Source organism: Hermetia illucens, chromosome 3 (assembly GCF_905115235.1).
Source record: "Hermetia illucens chromosome 3, iHerIll2.2.curated.20191125, whole genome shotgun sequence".
In the NCBI taxonomy this organism is placed as follows: Eukaryota; Metazoa; Arthropoda; class Insecta; order Diptera; family Stratiomyidae; genus Hermetia; species Hermetia illucens.
In genome coordinates this window covers 5,892,346-5,910,307 of record NC_051851.1, presented here as the reverse complement: position 1 = coordinate 5,910,307, position 17,962 = coordinate 5,892,346, and the positions used below count along the sequence as shown (strand labels likewise).

General features: G+C 43.9%; 1 protein-coding gene and 1 non-coding gene across 2 annotated transcripts in view; one reads left to right on the top strand and one right to left on the bottom strand.

Moving 5' to 3' along the window:
• LOC119653055 (soluble guanylate cyclase 89Db-like) overlaps positions 1-17,962 on the top strand; it is a 144,926-nt gene that overhangs the window by 103,349 nt on the left and 23,615 nt on the right. The window contains exons 3-6 of the mRNA XM_038057534.1: positions 16,285-16,362; positions 16,423-16,544; positions 16,671-17,040; positions 17,785-17,922. Of these exons, the coding sequence (XP_037913462.1) occupies positions 16,285-16,362; positions 16,423-16,544; positions 16,671-17,040; positions 17,785-17,922 (708 nt within the window). The remainder of the gene's footprint in view (positions 1-16,284; positions 16,363-16,422; positions 16,545-16,670; positions 17,041-17,784; positions 17,923-17,962) is intronic.
• Positions 10,045-10,126, bottom strand: Trnas-aga. Its single transcript has one exon. It is a non-coding gene; the product is annotated as a tRNA-Ser (tRNA).

Sequence of the window (17,962 nt, the reverse complement as noted above, 5' to 3'; positions counted from 1 at the left end):
TCTGTGGCTCCCAACTCAGATCAACCGCCTCGTAGTCATTGTTGATGTAGTTCTCTCGAACGTGCCACCACCGTCACCATTTCTGTAGGGTTCACTTATGACGACACTTTCCATCTGAGATTTACAGGTGGTCTGCTGAAGTAAACCTAATTTTTCATTGCAGTCAACGCTTTCCTGAATTCCGGGCATTTACAACTTCCGCCAATATGCCGGTTCCTTCGCACAACAGGCATTTGGGGTCCTTATTGAACTCCTTGGCAATAAGTCCTTTCTCCCCACAACTTCTGCATCTATCAATGCCACGGATGCACGCCTTTGTGAAATGTCCCAACATGTGGTACTTGAAGCGTTTGAGTAATACCATAGGCTTTTCCCAAGCTCAGGAAGGCTTCTTCGTTTAGTTCCTCTAATTTCAAATTGTTCTTGCAACGCAGTGCATATTTCCTCTCTGTGACATCAAGATCCTTGCACTGTATGCAGACCTCATGCTTTTGGGCCTGAACTGTGACATTCTCCCCAAACGGGTCCTTCATTTGGGTGGGAAAGCCTTCGGTTTTGCTCAAGCTGGATTTTTTCCCCTCAAACATGAGATCACCTTTCTGGGTTCTTCGAATCTTGCTGAAATTTCCACCCAGATCTTTTAGGTTGGGGCAGATTTCACTTTTTTCTATAGAATCTTCGTGTACGACAAATTGCCCTTCGTGATTATAGTGTGAGTAGATTGCTGACGCTCGCACTTGGAGCACAGGTTTTTTACCTTCCACGCTTTTAATTCTGTTCTCTGGAACTGCTGGTGTACTTTTTTAAGGTTTTATGTAAACCAAAACCTTATTAAAGTCGATTTACTCTCTGACTGTCTGTCACACGATTTATTTTCGGAAATGGTTATAGCGATTGATACCCAATTTAGTGGAAAGATGGGAACTGTAAACGCTCACGCATATACTGAGTTACATCATTCTAAGCCGAATTTAAGGGGGGCGGGGCATACATGCAGAAGGGAGGCGTACAGTTTTTTCACCAAATATAGTCATGTGGGATATCAAATGAAAGGTCTCGGTTAGTACTTTCCGAAGCTGGTGTTAGTTTTGACATTTGTTGGTCGGAAGGTGGGGGGGTGCGGGGGGTCGAAATTGCTGATTTCTTTCACGGACCCATTCTTAGAAACTACCCAATCTGAACAAAATCTGGAAAAAATCAGGCGGCTGCCACTATATGGTGCCTAAGCTCCGAAATCCGATAAAGTTAATAAGGTCAAAGTTGTCGCTTCTGTGCAAATTCAAGACTGTCAGCATCACGCAAAAGTGGAGATTCTCACATAATATATTCATATATTACGTGCTAGGTACCAAAGAGACACTCAAATTTTCTTATAAAAGAAGTACACAAAACCTTTCATACCTGAAGCGTTCAGCTTCCAGTTTCTCGGCTTGTTTCCCCTTGGGCGTCTACTGATTCCCTAGAATCCTCTATTTCCCGGACTATTTTCTTTGCTGGCAGATCGCTAACACTACGGTTCGGCGTCACTTGGGTCGTCTGCGACACTGTTGGAATGACAAGTTTAGGGTTTTATTTAGGACCTCTTTCCTCATCCTTTCGCCTTATCATCGCTTTGATAACAAAGGGAATATGGTGAACCTCTACAATCAATATTCGTTAATTTCCTGGTATAATACAGCTCTGCTTTTTGGACCCGCTCTCAGGATTTAAGGCCAAGATTTTTCCAGCTTAAATGTTAGAGCACTGGTGCCGTCCGGCATTATGATGTTCGCTTCTAGAACTCACCTGAATGAGGTGAAGGAGAGCAGGTTAACAAGGATACACATGCTTGTGACTTCCAGGAGACCTCCAAACCTAATTGATTTTCTTTATTTAACTGATACCAGAACTTTTAAACCCCTCTAATGTGCGAACTTCTCCAATAGAATCTTTCCTCATCAACATTCAAAAAGAATTATTTTCATGAAATTTTTCAATTTTCCTACAACTGAGAAATTCACAAGAATATCTAAACACGTGCCAGGCACCGACAAACCTGTAGCTCCTGCAACAGTTTTTATGTAAGGTAATCCATTCAATTCGCTGGTGTTACTTTTTACGTCCTCGGATATCCATCAAAGCACCTCATTACAGAGTACGTATTTTTTCGGATCCTTTCTTCGATTCTCATTCCTTCAGTGTGGAAGGAGTACTCGAGGACCATGTTACCTTTTCCTGAAAAGCATTTTCAACTCCACTCAATTTGATATTAATATCCTTGTACGATTGTAAGCGTGAAATTGAATAACTTCATTTTTAAAATTACTTCTCTCCCGAGGAAAGCAACGGCCGTAAGGTCGCTCGTTTTCAGATTGATTCCGAGCATCTTTTTCGTCCTTTTTACACTTTGAACTTTCCAACAACTCCGCCGGGAGACTTTTATCTGCACAGAGTTCCGAATGTCAGAACTTTTCCAATGGAATTAATATGAAATAAATTCCTCACTTTTTCTGCTATTTTAGAATACAAACGAGAAATAAATCCTGGAGAACAATAAACGAGAGATTCCGGAAAAATCGGAATTTATGATAAAAAAATTCATTATCCTGCTGAGCTGACTTGAGTCTGAAATGTGGAGGAGGTCGAATCAGCCAACAGAATTTACTTTTGAATAATCCGACTTCCCGGTTTGATTAATAAAGCGGATGAAGCTGTTCATAAATCTTCTTATTTATTCAGGACTCTGGGAAAGTGTTCAAGCTAAAGTATCGTCATGGTATTAAGGACATGAGGGGGAGCACTCACTGACGATGTAGCCCCAAACCTGTCGAGGCTCAGACTGCTCTTGATGCGATGAAGCAAAGCACAAGATGGAAGATAATATTGTGGATTGAAAGATAAGTATGTAAGCAAGTGTAGACCAAACATGATATAATCGCCAAATAATCAATCTCAATGCCGGGACGAAGGATATGCTAAATGAAGTGGAGAAAATCCCATCGTGAATCTGTCAATCATTTGGGTTCGAAACATATTTCTTGTGAGTTACATATGAAGATTCTGCTTTCAAGGCTCTCTCTCGTTTGGGGATGTTGAGTGACACGAGGGTTTCGAGCAAGCTTTTCAGCCTATTAGCCTGATAGGCTATGAAATCAATTTGATATTGCCTTATCAGCACTAAATCGCGTTAAAAGTTTAAGTATATTTGCCCTGATATGTGTATTACTTTATGAAGTACACAAGGTCTGTTTTTATATGCGGTTTTGTTCGCTATTGATCAGTCTTCTGTTTCGTTATCCTTACACTTTACTCTGCAGAAGTTAAGACACTAATACAGCGGGGTAAGTTGAGGTTTCATGGTCGTGCTTTCTTCTTACTGCACTATGTTCACGATTCCTCATACAACTTTTAAATCTTGATTGCTACCAGGACAAAGGAAGAGGTGGGAATGGAAGGATTCCATCAGGCTTCGAGTTTTCTCCGGGGTCTAGAATTTTCGTTTCGGCCTAATGTTCGGTAGCCCAGAAAATTTATATCACCGAGCCGTTTCTCTAATCAGCACACTCTCTTTCGACAAAACCTCAAAGAAAAGAAAGATACATATGTCTTCACACACTCATAGCCACGTATCCAACCTCTCTCACTAAAAAACCTTCATGCTCCTTTCTCCAATTTTTCCCCCCGAAAGCTATCTTTACCTATCTTTACCTATTACTTTACAGGTTTTGTCGCACGTTACCAGATTTCTACACCCTTTCCGCCTCTACCTCCCTCTACAGTTCGTTTTGGATGAGCAGCCAGTTCTCCTCCGACTTAAGCGTATCAACAGTTAAGTTCCTCGGATTTACCATCTTTTTTGTGCGTATACGGAGATGGAAAATCTTAGAAAGAGACGTCCGCCGCAGCTCCGCCGCCCGAACGGCGGAACTACAGCGGGCGCGTGTGGGATTCACACCCACTGAAAACCACCCCCGGTCTCTCCAGCCCCAGCCTCGCGGGACCACCATTGAGGTGTTACTTCGCGGGGTAGGTTTGCTCTTAGGCACTCATCCTTCTCCTATTTGCAGCTTTCCTCCTTCTTTGTTCCTTCAGCAACTCCTCCTGCATTTGGATGATTGCGGAGCCAACCGCAAGCCACTTCTCCTCGGACTCCAGCATCTCAGGTACTAAGCTCTCCGGGGTCCCGCTCCTGCCCAGCACCTGGTTTAAGCTCCTTCTCTCCATCGCAAATCGTGGACAGTGAAACATCACATGCTCTGGATCCTCCGGTATGCCATCGCATCTGGGATAGTTCGGAAAATCATCCAACCCAAAGCGGTGCAGATACTGCCTGTAGCAACCGCCGTGTCCCGTGAGGAGCTGGGTAATGTGGTAGATGGTCTCCCCATGTTTTCGCTCAAGCCACACCCTAATGTTGGGAATGAGCCTGTGCGTCCACCGACCTTTCGCAGACTCGTCCCATCTGCGTTGCCAAAGATCAAGCGACTCTGACCTTGCCGCACTTCTACGCTGTGCATGCCCCTCCATATGTCTTGCATGGTACAGGACACTCATTTCTTTGGCCAGAATCTCAACCGGGATCATGCCTGCCACCACCAATTCCGCCTCATCTGATGTGGTTCTAAAAGCACTGCAAACCCTCAAAGCCATCCGCCGGTAAACCGAGTTCACCTGCTTCCGTCTCTGAGAGTTTGCAAGCGCCTCTGCCCACACAGGTGACGAGTAGAGCAGGATGGAGAGCACCACTCCGGCTAGCACCAACCTCCGGCAATGTTTCGGTCCACCAATATTTGGCTACATTTTTGCAAGTGCCGTGGTGGCACTGGTTGCCTTATGGCATGCATACTCTAGGTGTTCCCTAAAACTCAATTTGGTGTCAATTATTACCCCCAGGTATTTGAGAGCTGGCTTTGATACGACCGTATGTCCACCGACCTCCACTTTTACAGTGTTATGATATTTTCCCTGCGTTTCGTTATTAAGCCCGCTTCCGTTTTCGCGCCCGCCAAGGTTAGCCCGGCCTTTTCTAGCCAGGACTTTACCGCTCTCACTGTTTCTGTTGCGTAAATCTCCACATCTTCTGGGTGTTTTGCTGCAACAACCACAGCTAGGTCATCAGCAAAGCCGACAATCGTAGTCCCCTCTGGGACGGGAAGAGCAAGCACCCCATTATACATGATATTCCACAACAGGGGACCAAGTACCGATCCCTGTGGTACCCCGGCTGTCACAATGTACTCTTTGGGCTCCTCATCCGTCCCGTACCAGAGAGTCCTCTCTGAGAGGTAGTTTTCCACCAAATTCGCTAAGTATCCGGGGACACCTATGTCAGCCAACGCCCGTTTACTTCTATTCCAATTGGCCGAGTTGAATGCGTTTTTGACATCCAACGCGTTTTTGACATCCAAATCAGTGCACCTTTTGCCAGGTTTACCACCATGCCAATTGCGTCCACCGTAGAGTGGGCGCGTCGGAAACCAAACTGGCGTTCCGACAAACCATTGCTGGCTTATACGATGGACAGGAGTCTGTTGTAGATGACTCTCTCCATCATCTTCCCCATTGTATCCAAAAGGCAGATAGGATGATACGACACTGGGTTTCCAGGTGGCTTGCCAGGCTTCGGAAGCAACACCAACTTTTGCTTTTTCCACTGGGCAGGGAATATTCCTTCTTTTAGGCACGCCTCGAAGGTGTTGGCGAAAAGGTCGGGCCTAGTCTTCAAAGCTCGGTTGGGGATGCCATCCAAACCTGGGGCCTTGTTGTCACCGAACCTACCACATATTTCCCGCAGCTCCCCCACAGTTACAGGCGGTATTATGCCGTCATTTAGCTGGACAAAAATTTGCCTGAGTGATAAGTGAGTGATAAGTGGTAACAATCTGTTTCAGGAGGCGCGGACAGGTCACCTGGGGTGATTTCCGCAGCCTTTTCATCACCACTCTGTAAGCCTCGCTCCAAGGGTTTATGCCGGCATGGTCGCACAGTTGTTTGAAGCAGTTCCTTTTGCTCCTCCGAATGGCTTCCTTTAGGCGGCCACGCAATGGCTTGTGTGCCTCCTTTCGACCGTCGCCACCGGGTTTTCCCCTGAGCCTCTGGCAGAGCCTCCTTGCCCGAAAACATGCGGCTCGCAAACTTACGATTTCGTTGTTCCACCAGTAGTTGGGTTGCCTACTAGGGAGCAATCGCTTTCTTGGCAAAGTAGCACCGCATGCTTCCGTCACCCATCGAGTGATCTGGGTGGCTTTCTCTCCAGCCGTACCATTCAGGGATATGTCGGATTTGAGCACCGCGGAAAACGTGTCCCCCTCGAAAGCTTTCACTGTCCAGCCAAGCATACCACCCGGCATTCTGCGAAAACTCTTTTTCGAGCTCCATCCGCCATTGATCTCTATGCAGATTGCCACCTGGCTGGTCTATCGAGCCGCTCATTCCCGTGTATGTTGTTATGACCATACCCCGAAGTTGGAGACTTTGAGCGTGTTGTTCAGACTGACAAGTGCACCCCTCCACTGGCCCATGAGCTTGGAGGATGTTGCCGGTGAGTTGAAATCCTTAATCTTGGATGCCATTTAGAATGACTATCTTACGCTCGGGGCTCGAATAATGCTTCAGCTATCATCAGGCCTCAAGTACGGCCAGTTCCTCTGCTTGGTATACCATGGCGAATCCTGTAAAGCCGGACAATATGGATCCACAGTGCTTATTCTAGAAAATTTCCCCAGCGACTCCACAGTCTATCTTCGACCCGTTGGTGAAGAATACTGTGTCATAACCTCGAAACATATAATCTACTTTGTTTACAGCAAAACTACCCTTCAGGTTCGGCTTGCTTAGAGCTCCCGAGGTTCACCATCTAGAATGTTACTATGGCCGCTATCCAACATCCGGACGTATTTAATGGGGAAGTCCGGAGGGAAGAGATGTAAGATTACATTGGGAGGATTTACCGGGCAGAACTTGGTCGCTAAAGTAGTAACGCATTACTTTTTTCGCAAAAAGATATCGATTGGAACCATAATTAGGCTCCTCTGGTATGGTTTTGAAGGGGTAACAGATACACCCTGCAGTGAAGCAGTAAGCCAAGTTCACCTTTCCACTGGTTATTCCTATGGCTAATGTCTCTTCCTCGTTCGTTTAATGACCATGATCACCTTTGTTTCCTCTTCTGTCAGGTCTAGTTCGACCTCTCCCGGCCGTTCCTTTATTCAACTAACTGTTTTACTTACGCATACTACGTCTTTGGGGTGTTACGTAACTGCAACCATGGCGAAGTCAGCTTATATCTTTCGGGATAGGTAGAACAAATACGCCATTATACAGCACATCCCTAAGGAGAGTCCTTGCCACTCCCGCCGTAAACATGCGCTTCTCAAATATATTGTCCATTTCATAAGGCAGGATAGGAAGAAATCGCTTGTAGTATTTTTCGATTTTGCAACATTCCATTCATTCGTTATCTCTTTATTAACATGGGTCAGGAAGATATAAAGATTCATTTGATTGTGCGCAGCATTCCCCTTTTTCTACTGCGTAGATTTTTTTATCATATTCATCATCCCATTTCCATCTTGACTAGACAAATTTAAAATTCATTTCATTTCCACTCAAAAAGCAGCAACCCTAAAATCGACCGCAATCCTAAGCCCAATTTAATCTTTATGTAAGTATATATTTTCCGAAGAAAAACTTAGGGTTGATCTCCGCTTATACATTTAGCATTATAATGCTATGTATACGCTCATATTAGCGTGCAATTGAATGCATTTCATGCGAGCAATTCTGCTGAACAGACAATATTGTGTTTTTGGAGGATCGGCCGGTCTACTGGGCGATGAAGATGAAGAAGAAAGCGGACGATTGTAGGATTAATCCGTGGGAGTTGCAAAATATCGGATGTAAATGACGTTTTGTTCGGTTCTGCGTTGTGAAATTAAATTATAAATTAAACGCTATTGATCTTTTTGAAGTGCGTATTATCCACTTTAAATGATTAATGGAAACCTTATCGCCGGGGGAGGGAGCCATCGGTTAAGATGTTTTGCTAGATGTGGTCAAACATTGAAGATCTATTCCAATCATATACTGCTGCGGTTGAATGAACCAATATACCTTTTATATCTTTCAGAGGAATTGAAGCAAGCACAGGCGCACCCCTGAGTGCAGGACGTCCATTTAAACTAACGCGCTCTTAATCTGGCTAATTTAGAGGCCATTTTGACGCGGTATTCACTAGAAAATACCTGGAAATAATAAATCTATTGTGTCTACCTCACTGACTATAAATAGAGCTCAATGAAACCATATTGGTTCTTTAGGAATCCATCTCTATTTCCGATGATGGGCAGCATGTTGTAGATTAGTTTGCCTAAAATTTTTCCAATTGAATCCAGAAGGCATAAGGAGCGATAATGAGATTCCTTTCATGTTCTCTTTTTCAGTTTCGTGGAATAACCAACTTTTGTTTTTTTCTCTGAAGGTTCGAATCTGCTTAAGTGCTCTATTGGAAACTCCATTCAAGCTCAACGCCTTGCTATTGGCAATTCTTCCACAAACCTCTTTCAGCTTCTCGCCCATAACGGCGAATAACAAGGAGGCACCAAAAATTACGTGATGTTTGCTTCCTAAAAACTAAAAAGCGTATATTTGCTTTCCTGGAAAGACTTGGACAACTGCCTCTGGGGACCCTTGTCCTCATAGTTTCTTCACGACAACTTCTCCGCCGTTGCCCTACTTCACTTTATTGAATCCTTGAGCTTTGGCAGTGACCTTGCCACCATGTAATTGAGTTTGCCTTCATTAAGCAGCAACCCAAGATCTCGCGCCGCCTCCTCGATCTGGATGAAGGCAGCTTGTAGGTCTCGGGTCGTTCTTTCCATGATGACGATATCGTCAGCATAGACCAGTAGTTGGGTGGACATATAGAGGATGGTGCCTCCCGCAACTTTCTCCAGGACCAGGTTAAAGGGGACGCATGATAGGACATCCCCTTGTCGTAGACCGTAGTTGATGTTGAATGGTCTCGAGAGTGATCCTACTGCTTTTATCTGGCCTCACACATTGGTCAGGGTCACTAACTAGGCTGAACCTTATCAATTTCATTAAGATACCGAATTCTCTCATGGCTGTGTACAGTTGTACCCTGGCTATACTATCATAGGCGGCTTTAAAGTCGATGAAAAGATGGCGCAACTGATGTCCATATTTCAACAGCTTTTCCATCGCTTGCCGAACAGAGAAAATTTGATCTGTTGCTGATTTGGCTGGAGTGAAGCTTCTTTGGTATGGGCCAATGATGTTCTGGGTGTATGGGGCTATCCAGCCTAGCAAGATAGCGGAGAATATCTGCACTGTGTGATATCTCCCTTTTTATGTATGAGACAGATAATGCCTCGTTCCCTATCGTCACAGACCTGTTGGTTCTTCCAGGCTTCCTTTTCCGTCTGTGAAGTCGCTTCTCCATTCGAGGAAGTTCGTGATAAGTCTCTGCGCGTGCCGCATTCTTTGAGAATGCAACATTACTCGGTATGCCGAATTCTTCCGTTCCGTTGTTCATTGCTAAATATTAGTTTCCCATTAATTAATACTAACAAGTGATGAAAAGTATCTTCTCAATGCCAAAAGTATTGAAAAGTGAGAAGCTTGAAGATGTAATAGATTTATTAGCTTTGATCTCCGTAATTAATTTCTCTGCCTACTGAATGAAGGCAATCAGTAAAAATACTGCCGATCCCAAATGTTCAATGTGAATGCTAAGAAAGCAAGCTGATTACTGGCTTCAGATAAAAATGAGAGATATTTCCCAGATGATTCGCGCAATCAAATGCGCATGTCCAAACTTTCAGAGAAAGAGAGAGCTTTACATGAAAGCTGCGCCCAATTTCACGGTCACTCAGTTTCTTTTTTTTTTTTTTTTAACAGGAAGTGCAGGTGAAAAGAAGATACGTTGATTTAATATAATAGAAATATTTTCTGTCGGACGCCGTCATATTATATCGGGTAATAATCAAGCATTTAAATAACAGATAAGTGGATCAGAAAAGAGCAAAAAAGTGGGCACCATTTCGCAGTCGGTAGGATTCGAACCTACGCTCCCAGAGGGAATCTGATTTCTAGTCAGACGCCTTAACCGCTCGGCCACGACTGCTGTTAACGCCATCTATTCATAGGTTGAGCTCGTGTTGATTTGCAACTGTCAAGTATCTTAGTCACGTTTATTTATGTACACTCTCATATCACAAGAAACAACTCAGTTGAATTCGATTACTGGGACATTATGCTACGCTTATTTTGGTTGATAATTAGAATCTGAGATTTAATAGACAATTTTGTGTGATGATCCTAGTTTCATCCTTGTCCAGTGGTAAAAAGTTGGTATAAAACTCTACAGTAAAATATTGAAAAAATTCTAAATTTGAAACGAAAGATTTTGATTTTGGAATGGAAAAGTCTGAACGTGAAATGGAAAATTCTGAAATTAGTTTGGAAAAGTCTGAAGTTAATTTGGAAAGATCTGAAATCAATTTGTAAAATCCTGAATTTGGTTGGAAAATTCTGAATTAGATTTGATGCTACACTTGGACAACCGCCCCTTCTGATAGGTGGTTAAGGGAAGCGCTGACAATGCTTTCTCATCGAAATGTCGCGGGAGCGAAATATATGATTACGGACCTTACACAATAGTTACCAGCGGCAAAGAGCGAGGAAGCAAGGAATTTGGTTAGGCATTTAGGCAGCTGGTGACTGATATCAAGCCGATTAATGAACAAATTTGCTCAATCCGCTTCCACATATCAACGAAGGACAAAGATGATATCATTAAAGGCGACTTCTACACCCGACTGGACAGAATTTTTGCTAGGTTGCCTTCCCATGACATCAACGTATTATTGGGAGACTTCAACGCTAAAATTGCCAACGAACTGTCCCATAGAACCATAATAGGGGGACAGAGTCTCCATAATGAAACAAACGACAATGGCCAAAGGGTTATCGACTTCGCCAGGAGCAAAAATTCTTTCGTAAGCTCCACTTGCATCACCCATAAGAGCATATAAAAAATGACGTGGACATCACCAGGCGGACAGCCATTTAATCAAATCGACCACGTCCTCGTCGAAAAAGGGGCAGTCTCAAACATATTGGACAGGAGAACGCTACGAGGTTCTAACTGTGACCTGGACCTTTTCGAGGTTAGCGGGAAAGACCGTTGTTGAAGAGACGAAAACAGTCACAGGAGCTGAACTCCTAAAATCTATGGAAAGGCTGAACGGCCAAAGTGGTTTACATGCCCACAATCAAAGCCCATTTCAATGCATTACCTCATGTTGGTTCTGAGGAAAGTAGTAATGAAATGCACAAAAAATTAGGGTTGGTATCCAAAGTCCAGCTAAAAGCATCCTTGGGCATATAGAAGAGACGAACCGTAACGAATGGTTCAATTATGCCTGCTTGGAAGCGATTAACAAGAAAAACGAAGCTTACCGACTATTAATGGATAGACCTATCATGCGTCCCCTTTAACCTGGCCCTGGAAAAAGTGATCTGCTATGCAGATATTAACGGTAGAGGCACTACTGGCCATTTTGGGAAGAACAACCCAAGGTGTACAGTCTACCTTCAACCAGATCGACAGGTAATGCGAGATCTTGGGCTGCTTCTATATAGCAGGAGTTCCTCCGATGGGCACCGACTTTTTTGGGACAACCAAAGCCCCATGACTGTTGACGTCGTTGATTACCTCTTGCCAGCACTGTGCCTTCTGCCTGTTAGTTTCGTGGCGGAGTTCCTTCCGACCGTGGGCCCCAGTGCCGTATATGTCAGCATACCTCGATGGTGAACCCGTATATCGGTGTTTCTCAGTAAGAAGCAACAGGTTAGCTCTTCCTTTTTTCACCATCTGTCCACCAGGTGGTGAGGTCGTTGCACTTCTGCGCATGTTTGCTTGTAGGATGTGGATCATGATAGTTGACTTTTCGCTTCCTGTGACTCTCCTTTGAAGCCCTGGTACCGCCAGGAACCGGGAACATGAGGCATATCTTCTTTCTGCAGATGATGGTCTTTGCAAAGGACGTAGCAATTTACCGACTCACAAGTATTCGCTTTGTGCCAAGATTCGTCACACTTGTAATGCAAAGTGCTTCTGTCCTGCCCTCTACAAGCTCCTGCTATATCCTTGGACGCCTGACACTTAAAACAACAGGTTCTCCAAATGGAGAAACTGACTCGCTGTCGTCTCTGGGACAGTGACACATGTAAATCCTGGGTGATCCCTTTTTATCGCTTCCTCCACCTCTTCCGAGTTAGTGAGGCAATCTAGATTTCTTATTTCAAGAGTGCACACGCATTCTAGGCTGGAAACCGCTGTTTTCGTGCCTAAGATGCTCTGGACTGTCTTGCAGAACGTATTCTTCTTATCGGTTGTCGACTCAAGCTCGAATCCGGCCTTATACTGGTTGGAGTCCGCCGGGTAGATTTAACAGCGTCTTCTGTTTGGCATTGTTGCGGACTTCTTGAAAAACTTTTGCGAAAGATATCCCTTCGTTCAGCTCAGTGAGAATGGCCTCTGACCGCGGTTTGCCCCTTTCTCTTAACTAAGGCGCCGATGTTTCCATCGTAGTCTACTTCGACTTTGCTACAGTGAAGCCACTGGGGTCGCTATTGGACTTAGGCTGTTATTGATGAATTTTCTCCCTTTTTCGACGCTGCTTGTTCCTCTGGCTATCACCTCCCGGGATTCCTCTTGCTGCGCCTTTATCCGCTAAGCCGCGCTGTTTTCCCTCGCCTCCTTTTGTCGGTTGTTTGTCCCCCTTCTAGCGGGCTGAGCGTATTGCGTTTCGGGCAACTAGGAGCTGAACTAGCGATGTGTTTTTTCCCCAACTCCTATTCGACTTCCTCCCAGCAGTTTTTCTAGTGTGCAATAAGGTCCAGCAGTTCTTCCATTTCCTTGACGCCATTTTTGACATCCAAGGAGATACTTCGTTGGACGATGATGGCAGCCGCCTTCATTTTGCGTAGGACTACCCCGTACTTCTCTTCCACTACCCTTGTCCTTCGAGTGAGGACCATCGTTTCCGGTGGGATCACTTGCAATTCCGCCTGGTTGGGGAGTTCGTCAACCTTTTTTCCCGACAAGGGGATGTCACGTAGCTCGGAGTTTGCTATCTTTTCTCGTGACCCCTTTTCCGAACTCGAATTCAATGGTGTCTCTCCTTTTTGACCACCAGGACTCTTAGCCTCTACCCTTTTTATTATCAGTCGCCTTCACCATTGGAACAGGGGACCTTTCTACTTGTTCAGTAGGTGATCGTCATGACTTCGCGCTTCTTGTATAAGGATTTATAATGGAATCTCCGATTTTAACTACCAAAAGTGGTGGGCGTTGTGTATTGTTGCTTCTTCTAAAAATTACGACTATTGCCGGTTGTGTCATCGAGTTTGTTGTTGCTGATGTTGCCGTTGAAGTTTGGGTGATTGTCTACGCAAACATGGAAGCTACACAAGGGTTGACACAAATCCTTTTGAGAGTTTGTGTTCAGAACCGGAATATTACGCTAGTCAACAGTCCATCTCTACTGAGCCTACACTACCAACTTAATGATGTTAAAGCTTTGAACGTTACAAGCCTGCGCAGGTTATTATCGGTACGGAGGTAGTTGCAACGTTAACCTGAAACCACGAGATGTACTAGGGTGACAAAATGCCACACCTGTCAGCTCATGTACAACCAATTTCGAATCGTCCCCTAAATCATAATATCTTGCCGAGTCATTATCGTTAATCCCGCTCACGTTAGATGACCACCAGGTTGCCTAGTGGCTGTACGGGGCTACCAACTGTCAGGTGAGTCGACTTAGTTCGGGAATGACAAGGATCGTTTCCATCCAGCAACTGTGACTGTCAATCCAAGCCGGTTTGGCACTAGCTGGAAGCTGGATACCAGCAATGGAGAAACACTTATTATGTACTGTAGGGCTGAAGGCAGCTTGGGATTGTTGTGTTTTTCGGACACTGTTCGAGGAGAGGAGTAAGGGTCTTTGTTTCAGCGTATTGGTCAATGGTCGATGATCGATCATACAGAACAAAGGGTAGCGACCTCTTTGCCTGGGGGTAGGTGAGAGAAGTTAATTTGGTAGATCAGAAAAAATCAAAAAGGTGGTATTGTCTGGTTTGTCCGTCACTTTCGGGAATTATTTAGCTTTTGGTGTGGTTTTGCCGTGTGAGATCTTCAATTTCAGATCAAAAATCTGTAAAGCCCCTGCTTTTTTTTGTCCACATCTTATTGTCCGATAGCAGCAAAAAGGAGATTAAAAGAATCCGCGAATTACTGGGATTCGGGAAGGTGGGTTTATTTTTTTTTTTTGGGGGGGGGGGGGGGGGGGAAGAGAGGAAGAGTGATGATTGGACCTAAACAGTTTTGAGGTATTCTTCTAAGGGTTCATGGGGTTTTGTGGTTGTGCGGCCGCATCGCGGTCGGAGTTGCACCCGTCTCTACAGGCTACGCACGTATATCATACGCTCTCTCTCTTGTTATGATTTTACTGCTAATTTATTTGTAGAGTTCTTCCAAAAAACAAACAATATCGTTATCCTCGTGAGTTCAAACGCTTCAGAAGTCAACATTCAGTATACCATCGTGGCACCGCTAAAGTGGGGACCGAGTAGCATAGGCACCTACAACGCATCCTTCGGGCACTAGTGATCATCCAGTTGGAATAAGTAAAAACAAAATTGGCAGCAGGAATAAATGAGATGCTTCTTCATTTGATGTGATGTGTGAGCTGACCATCCCAGGCCCCCTTAACTGTAACAAGCCATTTGACTAACAGACGTAACTGCCATATTTTCCTCTTGCTTTAAATGTGATAGGTTGATGCGGCTGGCATAGTCTCATCTGGTTTGGAGATGCTGCTGACGTAGGCTGCCAAATTTGAACTTTTCCCTGTAGCTTCTGAAGCCACTTGCCTACAGGACGAAACTTTTTCTTACTTTGTTTGCTGCTCGAAGGGTTTAACTACTTTATTTTCAAGTAGCTGTTGATAAGACATTTAGGGAGCGTTGGGACAATTTTGGGAAACCGTTCTTCAGGTTCCAGAAATAAAGCACCAGAAGACGACCGGCAAGGTCAACCAGTCATTTGCTATTTGGCTTTTTGGCTTAGTGTTTGCTTCTCGAGGAAGGGGTAATAATAGGTGTTGAATTTATATTTATTTGGTTATGTTTGCCAGCGTGTTGACGATGAATGTTGCGTTGGTTTCACGTTCATCGACTGGCATAAAGCTCCAAGACCTCCACTTTGTTGTAGACGGAAATAACCAACCCTCAGAGAAAGAGTCCACTGAAGTGTGTTACGATAAGAGTACGGCGTTGCATCACCTTGGCACTAACACGGTCACCAAGGCTGTCAACTAACCAAATTCCCCTAACAAGTTTACCAGTCATGAACACCAACTGCGTGGAACCGGATGGCACATGCTGGAGCTAACCTGAATTCCAGCAGTTTGGCGAGATAAGGGCCGAGGTTCTTGGTTTTCAAATAATACCTCCTTGTCAGGACACAGAAATTTTATCACGTACCTTAACTCAGTTGTCAAAAGAACTAAACCCATCCGGGGTAAACTAATCTAACAGAGGCGTAAAGTCTCGAGGCGGGTTGATACCACCGACAATTTTAATCTCAAAATAGCTAAACTGCCAAACGGCCTGATAAGGGAGGGGACAGAATCACAAAGAATGGACGGGGAAGGACTAGCCTTGTACCCATTCTGGCACTTACGCGGCGACTGGCCCCCGTCTTCGGTTCCTCTTCATGGGGGGAGTTGATGGCATGGTGACCCTGCAACGGCCCACCTCAACCTAAATGTTCGCCCCCTGCCACTTGGGGTGGAAATTTATGAGAAAATGTGGACAAGCCAGCGCTAATACTGGAACCAAGGCACTCATTGTCAGCATACTAGGAGTCGAACGAAACAAATCCAGGACCTGATACTTTTCTACCTACCACTTTGCTCTGAGAGAAGGAGGCTATCAACCTAAATTACCCACCCTAACATTTGACACTATAATCGGTATCAGCAATAAATGTATTACACAGCTTTTCCGAGGTTCGCTAGTACAATTTCTTGAGGTTTTTAGGTTTGGATGATAGCTCTTTTGACGTAAACCATACCTAGTTCACTATCAATTGGAATTAACCTTTCCAACAAACTGATTTCCTTCTTTATCTGCAGTCCTTAGATATTATTTCCGCCACCTATTAGGAAAAGGTGTATTTTACCCCATTAATGTAAGTCTTTCTTCTTTCAGACCGAGTTTGGAGATGAAGTTTGGCTTAAGGCATTGCAGGCTACCGACTGCAAGTACTCTGTTTTCAATACTCATCAGGTAAGCGTTTTATACCAGCATTCCCGAAGTTATTAATTAATTTAAATTTTTATCGACCAGATATACCCAGATCACCTGATGCCAGATTTTGCCGCAGCACTTGCGGCAATCACGGGAAAATCCACTGAATTCTTCATGAATTACTTTGGAAAGTGCTTCGTCCGATTTTTCAGTAATTTTGGGTAATTTTTTTAATTTATTGGCAAATTAAATTAAATTTAATTTAATTAATTTTAATAACTGAATAAAAAAATAAGGTCAGCCAGATCTAAAAATATAGAATTTAAGCGTCCTTTTTTTCGTTTCAGATACGACAAAATGCTCAAAGCGACCGGTCGTTACTTTTGCGATTTTTTACAATCTGTGGACAATATTCACTTACAGATGCGTTTCACATATCCAAAAATGAAGAGTCCTTCGATGCAGCTGACCCAAGTGGACAATGAGGGTGCAGTGTTGGTTTACAGGAGCGGTCGAACTGGTTTCTCAAAGTATTTCATGGGACAACTCATTGAAATCGCTAGAACCTTCTATGAGATGGAAGTGAAAATTCGAGTTTTGGAAAGCATTAACGATGCTGGCTCGGCAGGCACGGCCGGACCAATTCAGCTGTCAAGTGCGAATGCCTTAAAATCGGTTGTTGTTAAGTACCGGTTGGATTTTGATAATCGCGATTATGTAAGTTTTTATGTTGATAATGGAAACTTTTTAGATCATCCAGTATTGTTTGGTATTTATGATCCCTTTCCTATCGGTAGACTTGTTTTTGGAGTCCTTTATACTGCGCTAAAATTGTCTTAATCCGATCAGTCCGACTGTTGAACAAACCGATAATGCCTCCGCAAAGCGTCTTTTATCATCCTCAGTCAGATCACTCAATTTCATAGTCTCCAGGGAATACTGATCTACAGCGAATACCAACCACTTTCTTATTTTTGACAGTTTAGGTTAGAGAAATGCAGTGTTTTCTATCGATCTGTCAAATGGCCAAGTGATCTGCATACTGACAAGTAGGCCCACTGATTGTGGGGTTGGGAAGAGAAGGAAAATCATTCATCTTGAGACTGGGGTTTTCTCGAAGGACCCGAAAGACAGACTTTAACAAAATTGGTTTGATTTTCAAATTTCATGAAATAGGCCATCACTTTCTTTGTGAACCCTGCCTGCCTACTTGGAAGAATTAAGGCCTTATTGCGCACGCGAAGCTGACCTTTTCTAATGGATTCAAAACAATACAGTATTCCTATTTTGATACCCTTTTTTTTGAAACGTATGTTTGTTGACCTTAAATCTAATAGATATTCTTGCTAGATGGATAGTCCATAGTTAAACCAAACCAATAAGGTTCCTTTTTCTTATATACTCGTACTTAAAACTACTGCAATGTAACCTAAACTTTAATGATATCCATTTCATTTTTAGATGGCGAAACGAGTTAATATTGAAGCTCACCCTTCTCAATTATCCTTAGGAAGTGTCGATATTAGTATTATCCTAGAATTATTCCCTTTTGCTTTGGTCCTAGATCATGACATGCGAATTCAACGTGCCGGGGAAAAGGTGAATTTTCTCATTATGACTTTCCTATTTGAATTATTAA